The 15175-nt window shown below is 35.1% G+C and overlaps 1 protein-coding gene across 3 annotated transcripts in view; it reads right to left on the bottom strand.

The window, feature by feature from the left end:
- Positions 1-399: 399 nt before the first annotated feature.
- LOC108914543 (zinc finger protein 143-like) overlaps positions 400-15175 on the bottom strand; it is a 144766-nt gene continuing 129990 nt past the window's right edge. For 2 of the 3 annotated variants that reach the window (XM_018720370.1, XM_018720371.1), the window contains exons 5-10: positions 10289-10456; positions 9735-9902; positions 9533-9679; positions 8985-9172; positions 6854-7166; positions 400-1623 (exon numbers count right to left, since the gene is read on the bottom strand). In XM_018720370.1, the coding sequence (XP_018575886.1) occupies positions 1454-1623; positions 6854-7166; positions 8985-9172; positions 9533-9679; positions 9735-9902; positions 10289-10456 (1154 nt within the window). In that variant the 3' untranslated portion in view covers positions 400-1453. The remainder of the gene's footprint in view (positions 1624-6853; positions 7167-8984; positions 9173-9532; positions 9680-9734; positions 9903-10288; positions 10457-15175) is intronic. The other variant, XM_018720372.1, reaches the window with a different exon arrangement.

Here is a 15175-nt window from a genome sequence, read left to right as displayed (position 1 = left end):
GTTAGTTTATTCCTACTTTTATGTTTAATTTTTTAAATAGGAATAAAAAGTGATTTATGTAGTTTAAGAATTTTGAAATTGTTTCTCACTGTGTGCAACTAATTCTAAGCTAGACAGGTTTAAAATGTGATATATATTTTTTAATTTGACACATTGTGTACAGAAATATATACAGGGTGTCCCGATCTGTACATGCCACAGTGAATGATCAATTTTTTTGTTGTTGGGTGCACGCTGTATTTTGAAACTATAATTTCCTCGAAATTGCAAATCTGAGCCTGCTGCAATTTTTTTATATATCCCTCAAAATACCAACTTCTATAACAATCTATTCATTTTTAAATTTTATATACAAATTTTAAAATGCAGCAGTTCCTGGTTTCATTTATTTCATTTATTGTATTTTTTCTTTGACTTTTTCAAAATTTATATAAGGAAATGGAATTAGATTTGTATTTAAAAATTTAAGTAAAAGGTTTGCAATTTGAGGAAATTACAGCTTCTAGATATGTCTTAAGGTCAATTTAAGAAACCTTATTTGAATTTCATTTGTTTTTTCCTTACCATGTTAATGGACTGTACTCCTACAATTCGGGACACCCTGTATATTCCATACATTTTATTTAAATATAAAATGAAAGCAATTTTCTTTGAATTGTAAAGTTAATTTTAAAAAGATCTGTGAAAAATTGCGGTCAGAGTATTCTAACTCCAAAGCGCCAAAATTTCTTTCATAATAGTTGAATAGGTGTTATTCTTCTTATTATTCCCTTCATTTTTTCAACTCTGCATCAAATACCAACGTAAGTGGAGGATTGCAACCAAATCTGGTCGCCACACTGTGTATATATACACGTATATATGTATGTCACTCATACGGTTTATATTCTAAAACAATTAATTTTATATTTACTTATGTACAGTCTAAATTTAAGTAATTTCAAAATACCTATAATTTCCTATTTAGGTATTTTTAATAACACTTACATATCTATACATTGTTTAATGATTTTTGTAGTGGTGCACTTTTAAAGTGCATAAAATAGTATTATTATATTTATTTATGGCCTAGCCATCAATATATACTGAGCGCACTAAACGCAATTCTTCAGAAAAGAAATGTATATTTGGCACATCTTTCATTCATAAATTATGACTCGTAAGAGAACGTAGAGTTGCACATTATAGGTATATTCTAACTTAAATTTAATAAACAGATTTGTACTTTTAAAAATAACAGTGAGTGACGACAGATTGCGTCATAAGGGAAGAGAAGCACCTTTTACGAATGACTTGGAAAAATAAAGCTAGAGTCTGAGAAGTACAGTGTACCTAATAATTAATGAAGAAAAGTTATGACGTAATCTGTCGTATCTTCCGTGGTATTTTTGCAAGGATAAAATTAATTTAATAATTAAGTTTACGTATTATGCGTTCAGTAGTAACTAAAATTTCATGGTTGTTGATTTTGCTGTTGACTCGATAGTGAAAATCCTAACGACCTCGGGTCACTCCCGTGCAATCGCAACGCTTGTTCTAACCTCTGCTCTTGCAGCCTTAAGGCTTCCGTCAAATCAGGGCTCAGTTGTTGCGAGGATTGTCCTTGGTGACTTTGATAGTTACCTGAAAACGACACAACATTATAGAACAAGAATTATACCCAATGGGTCGGATATGACACAAAATATGTCATACTTTAATAAACAATTAATTTTTTTTAAAATGAAATAAATATACGCGTTATAATTCTGATTTAAATTTAAACTCTTGTCTACGCTGCCACTGGGCAGCTCCTGAACTCGGTTGTTATTTGCGATAACTGTTGCCTTGTTACCTTGTTGTTGTATTTTTAAGTCAACTGTAATAAAATTAATTTTATAAAAACAGTTTGCTTGTAGGACTTTGTTATAAATCAAATATTAAAAAAAAACAAACTTATGTTTCTAAATGTCAAAGCTAACCTCCATATAAATATGACCCTTAATCAAAGTTACATCCTGTATAATGGAATGATATTTCATCCCCACTCAAAATATGTCGGTAAATAAACACCCATATAGGTAGATCGTACGTCTCACCTATGACATATTGATGAGAATTAATAAATTCGAAATATCTATGTCAATATCTGATGATTTTGCTGACCAATGATTTGCTAGACAGAGCTGTAGTCCGCAGGGTAGATGTTTTCCATAATAATATTAATTAAAAAAAAATGTTTTGTTACTGTAGGTTTTAAATGTAAGATCGAATCAGCGAATCGAACGCTTCGAATTGTAGTGGTAGTATGAAATTATTGCGATATTAGTTTTTGTAGTAGATGCTGAGAGTCTAATTCAATGTTGGGTGGGGCCGTAGTCCGCAGAGCAATTGTTTCCGACAATATCGTTACTTAGAAAATATATATAAGATGAGTGTCGTCGGTTTGATTCATTAGAAATAGGGAACAATTTCATGTGAATCAAGAGCTCAGTTTTGATTCATCCGTGGAGTGTTAAATCAAGTGAAGAACAGCTGGAGAGTATATAGTTACAGCGCGGATATCAAAATCGAACTTATCTTTTTAAGCGTTAAAAGTTGGGTAAAATGGAAACTGTAGAAAAATTCAAATTATTAACAATGCCAATGAAAATCATATATAAAATCATGATCAGTACCTTTAGCGAAAGGAAAACAAAGAAAGATTCTGGGATTTGCAAAAATTTAATAATCTGACTCAAAATTTGTAAGACGTATACCACAATATTGATATATTTACTCGGATCCGAAGTAGTTGATACAGAAATTAACTGTGGTAAAACAATAGTGTTGAAGTGTTTGCAGTGGATCAGTTTTAAATTGAAGAAAGTCTATAAAAAAAGATGTCATGAAATCGAAATGATTTTAAGAATGGGGATTTAAATATTTCACAAAAATAGGTCAGTATAGAAGTGAAAACAGCTCTCTAGAGAGATCTAGACGAAGCATGGTTTAATACCATGGTGACCATCTATATTGGCAAATTTCTGGAATTGTTGATACAAGTTAAGATGCAAGAAAGAACAGATTTTATAGAGAAAATATTTCCCTTAGTCTGCTCAAAATGTGAAAACAATCAATACAAATGCCAATTGGCGATTACAATGATTTTAAATTAGCTTAAAAAAATAAAGAAATGATGAGATCTAGAAAAGGAAAGCTAGTGCAATATAAAAATCCTGACCACAGACCAAAAAAATATGAAAGTTAAGTTACATCCAATCTTAGTAGAATGGTTACTTAAGTGCGAGTCCAAGCATAGCACAAAGTTGACAAGTTGACTTCCAGGAGAACTCAAATATTATCTTGTACTACAACGTTAGTCACTAACAGATTAGATGTAATTTAGTTTCCATTATTGAGGTATATCCTCACACTATGATGCGTAATATAGACTGTGACTATATTTGTAATTAGCAAGACGTATGAAAGTTGAATAACTATGATAAAATTTGAACACAACTGAATTATAAATAATTTTAAGTCAGTCACAAATTAAATATATCTATAAAATTGTCCTAAGTAATTTGAAATATTGAAGGGATGAGGTTAACTTATTCCTGACACTATTGTACGTGGGGAGCATTTTACGGTCAAAACTGAAATTTGATTGCGTTAGCATTGGTGTACCTGTCGAGAGTATTTAGAATATTGTTAAGAAACATACGCACATTGGGTCTTCCAATTTTGTATGTTTTTTAAATCCTTCTTTATTGTTGAAGTTCTTGATATTTTTCTTATTTAATGTTTAGATTTACAGATAAACACAATGAAAGAGCATTTTATTTATTTTTGAATTTAATTACATAGATGTGATCTGTCAAGTCAAATTATATCATTTTAGTATGATTAGCTTCTACAAAAAATGCTTCATTGAATTAAATTAATTGAGATGAAAATCCATACATCACTTCATATTTACAGGGTAGCCCATCGAAAACGTACCGCAAGGCATTACAGGGTAGTAATGAACTTTTCGGCAAAATCCAAAAACAGGTAAAGTTTGCTTCTGAGGGGGACAACTTTTTGCGCAAAAAGCATAGCAAAATCTTCAACCCCCTAAGTGAGGGTGTCATCCCCCAAATTTTTTTTAATGGGAATGGAGCTCAAGTGGAGGGTCATTAGAAAGGGCTTTTAATTCTCTATACATCGATCCTTACTTTTTGAAAATCGATCCATTATTTTAGAAAATATGCAGCTTTAAAAATACGAACAATATTTTTGACGAGAAATGCGAAAATCGATTTAATTTTACTTCAAAACTTACGGTATTAGCTTGGTAAATTCCTTCAAAAGAATTCGCTTTTTTTTTTCTGATTTGCGAATTCTTTAGCCTGATTTTGGTGAGCAAAAAATTGTCCGCTTTTTGTTTCGTATTTAGATAGGCCACAAGAAGTTGCTAGATAACTGTCTTGTGACTTGTAGTTGAAGAGTACCAATACTGCCGAGTCTTTTAAATTGATTAATTATGGTGTACTCAATTCCAGAAAGAGTAGAAATTATTGAGCTTTTTTTCAAAAACAATGAATGCGGAAATCGGGTCGCCGAACTGTTCAACCAACGGCATCCTGAGAAACATGCGTCTGGAAAAATTGTTCGCGAATTGGTGGCCAAATTTCGCGAAACTGGCTCCGTTCATAACAAAAAGAGGCAGGTTGAAAATCCGGTACTAAATGAACCTACGGAAATAGCGGTATTGGGGCAAGTGGCAATGGATAGTACGCTGAGTACAATGCAATTGGCTACTGCGACAGGAGTGAGTCGTACAAGTGTCCAACGAATATTAAAAAAATACAAATTCCATCCTTATAAGATTCGGCTAGTGCAAGAGCTAAATGAAGACGATTTTGATCGTCGTTTGCAATTTTGCGAAATAATGACTGAACGAGCGATAAACGATAATTTCCTCTTTAATGTGTGTTTTTCGGACGAGTGTACGTTCTTCTTGAATGGTTTAGTGAATCGCCATAATTGTCGTTACTGGGCTGATACCAATCCAAGGATTTTCCATGAGACACACTCCCAACACCCCCAGAAGTTGAATGTATGGGCAGGTATTTTTGGAAATTCCATTGTAGGTCCTTTTTTCCTTCCTGGAAATTTGACAGGCGATATGTACTTGGATTTACTACAAAATGTCATCGACCCAGCTCTAACAAATATCATAGAGGACGACCCTGCTTACAATGAACACGAACTGATTTTCCAGCAAGACGGAGCTCCTCCACATTACTCGCTCAATGTGCGCAATTACCTAAATGAGACGTTTCCAGGACGCTGGATAGGACGAAGAGGTGCAATTGAGTGGCCCCCTCGGTCACCCGACTTAAATCCTTTAGATTTCTTTCTCTGGGGGCACATTAAAAGCAAAGTTTACAGCACTCCACCTGATACCTTGGAAGATCTGCGAGGACGAATCATTAATGTATGTCGCGAAGTAACACCGCAAGTGCTCCAGAATGTTCGACAACGGTTTGAAGACAACCTGTATCATTGTATGCAAGTTGGCGGACAACATTTTCAGCATTTACTTGACTAATACCGTAAGTTTTGAAGTAAAATTAAATCGATTTTCGCATTTCTCGTCAAAAATATTGTTCGTATTTTCAAAGCTGCATATTTTCTAAAATAATGAATCGATTTTCAAAAAGTAAGAATCGATGTATAGAGAATTAAAAGCCCTTTCTAATGACCCCCCACTTGACCCCCATTCCCATTTGAAATTTAGGGGATAGCACCCCCACTTAGGGGGTTGAAGATTTTGGTAAATAAGAAGTGGATCTTATTTGTAGAAGGGCGAAATGGGCGGTGACTATTAGACGCCTTCATTATAGCCATCTTTCTCTATCGCACGGTTTTCTATGACTTCTTTATCGCTCTCACGTAACGGCCGATGAACCATGGGGACTTTCCGACCCTGTATATACGTATAAACTGTCGGGTAAATAGTATATTTTGGAGATATGAAAATATAGCTTTGTTGTATATGTAGTAAGTTCACTAATAATAAAAGGTATTTCATCTCGACCAGGAAAAGTTATTTTTTCTCATATACTAGAGAAGGAGGTTTATGTAGATTTAGTTAGTCTAATGGTTTAATAAAAATTATAATAAATTTGTCATTTTTATATCTAGAGGTGAAGTCGTGAGCAAAGCCTTATTTGTCTATACATTCCCATAACTGTTGTATTCAACGATCGATTTTTTTTGTTATCCCGTAAAAGTACATCGGAGACGACACGCCTCATTCGCTTTATAATTCAAAGCTATGACTAAATGCGACCATTAGTTGGGCACGAAAATTAGGGACATATTATAAAGGGCTTTTTTAGGGAAAAATCCAATACTCATGGTGACTACCAATGTTCATAAAGTATACCAATAGTTTCAAGTAATCAGGAACAGGTTTTTAATTAATTAATTTTTCTAATTATTACAGGCCATGGACATCTTAACAAGCGTCTCAGTAGAACTTAATTGAATACGGATGCAAGGTGCAGATTACACTAACTAACACGAAGACCAGTACACATTCTCTGTAATTGTGCCTGTTTAATGGTGAAAAGATTAATTCCTGGGAATAGCATTTCTCTCACCTAGAGACCTCCGAGAGACTCCAGCAGAGCCAAGCTTGTCTTCATTTAAACTCTTACTGGCGGCATGCACAATTACAACTTTTCTATGTTATGCACCAAAAAATGGCAGCAGTTGACCACTGTTTTGATTTATAAAGTGAATAGGCATGCCTCCGAGGAACAAAATTGGTAAGCAAGTTTGTTTCATCGTTAAGAAGAAAACCTAACAAACGAACCTGTGGTAAACAATTCCAACTTACCGTTATGGCGAAGTGGACTATGGCTACTATCTTGTTGGTTGAGTTGGGGTAAAGCTTGACTCATGGCCAGTCTTAGGGCTGTTTCTGCTTGAGATCTGATAAGCGCTTCGGCGTGCTGCATCCTTAGGGCCTCCTGTTGCTGTTGGGACTGTTGGGAGGAGGACATGTCCATGACGGAAGAACGCATCACGTCCATGTTACGGATGCTGTCCATGGACGCCCGCATCGCATTCATGGCATTGACGGAGAGCGAGAGGGTGTCGTTTGTCATAGGAGGCGTGGATGGGTTACTTGAGTTGTTTACTTGGTTTGCCTAAAAAAAGTATTAGTTACATAGTACGTCATCTAGCTCTTAGCTTTGCGAAAATTTGATTTCTGATTTTCTTCTTGTTTTATATGTAGTCTCAAAATGTTGGTGTGATGAATTAGTTCAAAAGACCTAGGCTTGTATTCGATGTCTTTATTACATTTGTAGTTTTACAGATCTGGAAATTTTATCACATGATCAGAAGTTTCTTATCATCTCTAAATAAAACTAAAACTTCGATAGATATTCATTGTACGTAGGTACATCCTTATAGTAATGCAATAGCCTTTGATTTAAAGTTTACAGTAACAAAATATTGAGTTACTGCAAGAAAATGAAACCTACACAAAAAATTTAAAGTTTAGCGAGATATAACCTATAAAGGATGTCATATTTTAATTTTTACTGCTATTTAATGCCTATTGGCACAAAGCTTTGAAAAACGTTATTTCATCTAGTGCTTAGTCATTCTTCCAAATTCGTAGACAGATCGACAGAATCGTAGGTCGCTCTCTGTCAATAGGTATAAAACGTTGTTTTGCGACAGTAGGCATTGGTAGTAGTGAAATTAAGATTCGACATATTTTGTACAATTTATCGCACCCACATTCAAAACATGTTGGTTCTTGTACGATATCCAAATATCAAGGTCATTTGTCGGTCGCCTATGGCAGACTGACAAGAACTAATGTGTCTAGGGATGCTGCTGACGATTAATCTTAGCTGTTTACTGGATACTGAAGTGTAATTCAATGCTAGCCGGGGCTGTAGTCGGCAGAGTAGTTGGTTCCCACAATAATATTCGTTAAAAATATTGAATGTTTTGTTGCTGCAAGTTTTAAATGTAAGATTACTGAATATCTGCAATATTATAAAAATTCAAAAATTTTGCGATATTTGGATTGATCGATGGAATAGTGAACTGAGCGCAAATCGACATGCTGAATAATTAATTTTTTCAAATCAGTATCTCAAAAACTACTTAAATTAAAGCAGAAAATCTAAAATAATTATGACAACACCCTGTATCGTCCTTAATATAAACTTTTTTACTAAGATAAGTTTGGTTAAAGTATAATGTTGCTAAATTCACAGTTCTTCTTTATTCCCATTAATTCTGGGACACGCTGTAGAAGTCTTACAGGCTCAAACAAAAGGATTGATATCTTTAATAAATTTGGAACCATCACATTTGTTCACAATAATTTCCGGACCAAATCATCAGTTGCACTTCACGTGACCGACAAACACAAAAGACCTAGACACCAACTTTTTGACCCTGGGTGACCACCCCAATGACCCCCCCCCCCCCCTGCCCGCTAACCTTTTCTGTTTCAGAGACAGCCAGGATCAAGAAACGAAGACAACGACACACACACACACATACACACCCCCCATACCCTCCTTAACCCCCCCCTCCCGCGCTAGCCTAAGGGCCACCTTAGCAAAGCGCATCCCAGGCTGCATAGCCGCACTACCCTACCCAACCATACCACACATAAACATGACACTACCCCCGGGGTTTACACAGACGAGCCGGCGAAGCAAGAAGAGCGCCAGAAGAAAGGGCCCTAGCCGGCGGGGCCCAGCCAGGACAAAAGGAGGTCCCACAAAGCGCCTACATCGGCCGCATTTGCGGTCGGGGTAGACGACGGATGGGGCCCACCTACGAAGGCTGTCCAGGCCTACACGAGATGAGGCAGGATAAAGAGGGATAATCCCCCTCGATCCCAAATCATTGAGGCCAATTTCTAGCCATAGAATAATGGCGCGAGTTGCACTTCAACTATGGCCCATTATTTTATGTATTTTTTTGGTTCTTACTTGAGTTACTCCAAGGCGCATGGCTAAGTTGGCAAGATTGGCAGCAGTTATGTTAGCAGCAGCAGATGGGTCTGATCCTAAACCGGGCGGCACTCCACCCTGTCCAACCATATTGGCGATGACGGCCATTCTGTTTGCCGTGTGCAGTTGATCTTCCACGTTGTATTGCTGATGTAGACCGTTGTTACCTAAGACACCAGCATATTAACATAATTCACATCCGACTTGTTCATCTTTAGTGTATATGTACAAAAAATGGGTTCATTTAGCATTTTTTTTTTGAACTCATATTCAGGAATATAAATTATAGTTAGTTAATGTTTGTAATTTTTTTCAATAAGTTCTGCCTCAAAATAGTCACTGAAAACGGGGTGCAGATAAAATGCACAGAAGCCGTGTTGTGACGTCATATCATCCGATATTTATTGTAAACAAAACTGAATGAGCCCATTGGAAGTGATCTTTTCAAAACTGTATCAAATGAGTGTTGGTTGTAGTGTTAAGGCAAGTGCAGCGTTTAGATGTTTTAAAAGAAATATCTAACTCACTTCTTAAAATATCACCTAATTTTGTATTGCAGTTATTGTTGTTATTATTTAAGCCTCCAGCTTCTGATCCGGCTGACGATAGCCTACCATTTCCTGAAGAACTGTCGCTGTGTGCACTAGGGGAAGCACACATTGGACTGCCGCTGGCTGAAATAATCAAAATCCTTAATAAGTGTTCTATATGTACACGACAATTACCAACCTGGACCCATTCCCGTCAGTCCCAGTAGTCCACTGCCAGAGGCTGAGGTTACAGCAGCTAAAATTGATTCTCTTTCCCTTCTTTCAGCGGCGGCTCGAGACAGTACGTACTGGGCCGCGAACTGATGCTTGGGGTCCATCCTCATGTGCTCCATATGGGAGAGAAGTCCTGAGATGAAAAATGCGGTTTTAAGATAGTGTTGTAGAGAAATTTGTTGAAGCAACAAAGTTTAGCCAGACATACCATGACAGAATGACAAATTATTCTTGGTGTTAAGCACAATTAGAAAATCATTTGTGTTTTGATAATAGTTTTTAAGTGTTAATATTCTCATCAGTTTATGTCCACATATGCCTAAAGAAAACAAAATAAAGGAATGTCTTAAGAGCTCTGTATGGTCCAAAAGTTCTGTGTTACTGGCCTTGTATATCTCATCAATTTCAAACGTGCAAGAAATAAAATAAAAGGTCGGTTCATATTAAATACCACGGGCACATATGTGGACTGTACTGTTGAGAATATTATTTAAAGCTACTGAACTACTGTTTTAATACCTGATTCATGAGTAAAAACGGCTTGACATACAGAACATGGCCACATTCTTAAGGAACTCGACAATTGTGATGTTTCGGGGTGACAAGCTAAATGTTTTCTTAAAGAGCCTTCGTTGACATAGTGTTTTCCGCAAACGGGACACGGGTGATTGGCTGTTCTCCTTTTCGCTAAATAAGGATCGATGACGTCAACAGAGAGAAAAAAGAGATAAAGCAAAGCACCCCAGGATCTTTATTAAAGCATTATATTATGTGTAAGTGAGACATATCGATATAGAATACTTGCATCAATGCCAACACCAAAAATAGTTTTAGATTCGGGCATTGTGGTTGTAATAGAATGTCTAATATATCGACATGATATAAATATTCCTCAAACTACAACAAATCACTAAAGGTACTGATTTGTTCTAGCTTCGTTCATAAACTACAAGTTAAAAGCAAAACAAAAAAGAATAGCGTGATATAATGGGACAGGGACCCGCAGAAGCAACCAAAAATTGTTTATTCTATGTTAGTAGCTACATTTAATCGTTAAAGTAAATTTACTGATGATTCGATTTCGGTTAGTGTTCATTTTTCAAGTATAGGTTGTTTTATTTAATTACTACCTTCCTGTTTTGGGATATAATTATAATTTACCTCGATATTTTTCATTTAAAGATGGACAAAAATGCTTTTTAAGAAGATATTTAGTGATGTAGTCACATTATTCTACAAGAGTGGGATTTGCTCCGCGTTCTAGTATATGAGGAAACTATGTGGTATAATTACAAAACTGCCAGTAATCTTAACACAGACCTTCCGAGACAACTTGTAGTAAAATCTCGTTTTCACAACGGCATGTTTTTATGCTCCTACATAATGATAACGTGTTAAAGGACAGAACTATATTAATATTTCTATTTCTTTTATATACAGGGTACCCCACGAAGGAGTGTACAAACTTTAAGGGTAAAAATAAGCAAAAAGTTCATACAGATCTTGGTCTGAAAACGTATCTTTTCCGAGATATAGATAGGCCTTCACCAAAATATATACAGGGATGGCCAGAAGTACGGAATAAAATTCATATCTTTTGAATGAGTTAATTTTTTTTAAAACGCCGAACCATGTTATCTGATTTTGATTTTTTTCTCATCTTTCATAATTAATTCCCTAACCCCCAGCTACCCCTACTTTTTTTTTCAAATGGAAACAAGGCATGTGGGGGCTCGTTGAAAAGCTTATAGAAAACCGAACCCAGCCATACCAAATAAACAAGTTTTATTTTTTCAATAACAAGTTTTTTTTCATTTAGAAATTGAAACAACTAGATAATTTACAAAAATAAACTCAATGTCGCAGATGCTTAAAATGTCCTCTATTCACTATTTGGCATTCTCCAAGACGATAGTAAAAACTGTCCACAGCATTCTGAATTACTTCAGCTGATAAATTATGCATCTCCGTCCTAATCTTGTTCTTTAAATTCTCAATATTATCCGGTCTGTCCTGGTAGACTCTTTCTTTCAAATATCCCCAAAGAAAATAATCCAGGGGTGTTAAGTCGGGGGATCTTGGCGGCCATTCAACTGTACCCCGTCTACCAATCGATTTGGAAACATTTCATCTAAGTATCTTCGAACATCAATACCAAAATGTGGGGGAGCGCCATCTTGTTGGTACCAAATTCTTTCATTCGGTATATCTCGATCAATTTCATGAGGGAAAATCACAGCTAGAGCAGGTATCAGGTCAAATGTTAGGAAATCCAGGTAGCGTGTGGCAGTAAGATTTTCTTCAAAAAAGAATGGGCCCAAGATTCTGTTGTTGATGATACCTGCCCATACATTAACTTTTTGTGGATGCTGCGTATGCGATTCGCATGTCCAGTGTGGATTTTCCTGGGACCAAAAGTGATAGTTGTGCCTGTTAACCACTCCATTTAAATAAAACGCAGCTTCATCCGAAAAAAGTACGTCTCGTTGAAAACCATTATTGTCGTCACACCGTCTCATCATTTCCTCACAAAATTGTAATCGCCTATCATAATCGTCTTCCAAAAGCTCTTAGACAAGACATACCTTATAGGGGTGGTACTTCTCTTTTTTCAGAAACATTGGAATTACAGTTCGAGAAGCATCGTGATTGCGGGCCAATGAAACAGTTGAAGTATGAGGATTTTCAACAAGTTCTAATGCAATGTCTAATTTCTTTTCTTCATTCAAAGCACGTGCCCGTCCAGTTTTGGGCAAAGTCTGTACTGTACCGTGTTCCTCAAATTTGTGAAATATTTTACTAACTGTCCCTTGCGAGATTTGGTTTTCGGGATATTTCGCATTAAATAAATCGCGCACTTCAGCCTGATTTCTTATTTTGTCTCCACATCCAAGCAATATCAAGATTTCGATGCGTTGCCCTTCCCACAATACCATTGCAATTCAGTAAATAACTTGATTTTGACACAATAGTAACGTTTCGAACTCCAATTTACAACTAAAGCGAGAAATTAACCCGAAAGCCTGGCAAGTAAGTGGTGCCAAAAAAACGTAACATAAAAAATATATCTTTTTGCGTTATCAGTGATAGGTACAGTTTCAAATTCTTAATTTTATTCTGTGCAAAGTCATGGAGGATAACACTGAAGATAATTAAATTTTATTTCACTTGTTAAGTAGGTGTTTTATACAACCCTAAAAACCTTGCTATTGAAAAAATTAAACTTGTTTATTTGGTATGGCTGGATTCGGTTTTCTATAAGCTTTTCAACGAGCCCCCTCATGCCTTGTTTCCATTTGAAAAAAAGTAGGGGTAGCTGGGGGTTAGGGGGTTGAAGAAAAATTAATTATTATATAACCGAAAGATGGGAAAAAACCAAAATCAGTAACGTGTTTCGGCGTTTTAAAAAATATTAACTCATTCAAAAGATATGAATTTTATTCCGTACTTCTGGCCATCCCTGTAGAATAATACCCAGTAGTACTTTTCAAATATAGAGGGTGTCCCGTTCATGTTTCAAAAAAACTTGTGTGCAAGTTTCTCATGCGACAATAATAGGGGTAGTTCATGTAAAGTTTTTTTCTTAGACGACTTGTTTTCGAGATACAGTGTGTTGAAGTTGTTACTATCCAAATGGTTTTCCTTAATTATCTCTAATTCGGCTAAAGATAAAAATGTCAAAATTTTGTACACGAGTAAACATCAACTGTGCGTGAAGAATAATGTGAACTGTTTCTTTCTGAAAAGCAGTGTCACCGATACAGGTAATTGAAGGGGTACAATCGAAGAAAAAATATGTTAAAAGTCAAAATTTATTACATTTCTAAACGGTTCTGTAAACTTTAAAGGATACTACAAAAAAAAGGTATACTTGTCGAAATTCGGTAGTATGTACCATTTTCGAGAAAAATGAAGATGCATTTTTTTTTGCTCACATAAAGCGGCACAAGTACATTAACAAAATATTAAATTGAAAGAGGACCTTACCATTGAATGAGCTGAAGACATTTAACTACCAACAGTATTTGCATTTAAGACTATAATTTTAATTTCTTACGTATCATATGAAACAGTTAATTTGTAAAACTTTTATTAACTAAAAAAAAAATATTTTAAGTTTTAGTTTGTTGTAAACTAACATTTAAAAAAGTAAATCAAAATAAACAGATTATGGTTATTAATTACTGCCATTACTAAAATAAACAATTGTTGAATGGACTGAATTGTTGATGGACATGAATGCTTAAAAAAGTGATAATAACAGAAAAATATTAGGAAAGAGACTCAGAGACATACAGAACAAAACAGCTGCACAATTAAATAAATGTGCAAACGCCAAATACGACAGTAGATACTGAAATTGTCCCCCATTTCCTTCTATGCAACTTCATTTTTCTCGAAAATGGTACATGCTACCGAATTTCGACAAGTATAACTTTTTTTTTTTAGTATGCTTTAGAGTTTACAGAACCATTTACAAATGTAATAAATTTTGACTTTTAACATATTTTTTTTCGATTGTACCCCTCCAATTACCTGTATCGGCGACACTGCCTTTCAGAAAGAAACCGTTTGCTCATTATTCTTAACGCACAGTTGATGTTTACTCGTGTATAAATTTTGACATTTTTATCATTAGCCGATTTTTAGATAATTAAGGAAAACCATTTGGACAGTAACAACTTCAACACACTGTATCTCGAAAACAGGGCCTCTAAGAAAAAAACTTTACATGAACTATCCCTATTATTTTTTTGAAACATCAACGGGGCACCCTGTATATGTATGTATACATTGTCAAAGCGACTGATTTTCGAAAATAATACCTAATCTTGTTAAATTTGTTATTATTTTCTTAGATTCTAGAGTTAATTGCATACCAACGATTACCTTTTTTGACATCTACTTTTCATTTCTCTATTTACATTCAACTCTATTTTCGAAGTATTTTGTATAGAAATTGCGTTCTTTTTCGTGAAAATTTAAATTTTTAAGATTTTAAGAGTTTATTTTAAAGATTTTTAGTAAAATGAACAAACTGTTATTTTTGCCTGATTGTTTACAAATTTTCTTTGATAAACATTTTATTTATTTGTACTATAATAGAAATATCGCGCTGTGAATATCGTAGAAAATTTTTCCATCCGCGTAATCCAAACATTCGTGTATCGGTCAATATTCATGAACTCATGAGGAGATCTGGTCGTTTTTCGATCAAAATTCTTCACTGAGACTCATCAAAATAATGATCAGTTTCATCTAGAACTAATACAAACTTTGCTGCCTGTAATGAGTATATAATAATAACTTTGTTTTCTGATTACTTATACTGGTGCAAACAATAAAAAAAAATATCTATGGTCCATTGAAAGTTCACATTGCAGTATTTAAAGATTAGCAAATAAT

This window comes from Anoplophora glabripennis, unplaced genomic scaffold (genome assembly GCF_000390285.2).
Source record: "Anoplophora glabripennis isolate ALB-LARVAE unplaced genomic scaffold, Agla_2.0 scaffold516, whole genome shotgun sequence".
NCBI lineage: Eukaryota > Metazoa > Arthropoda > Insecta > Coleoptera > Cerambycidae > Anoplophora > Anoplophora glabripennis.
Note: the sequence above shows the minus strand (reverse complement) of the source record. Positions and strands in the feature narration are given on the sequence as shown.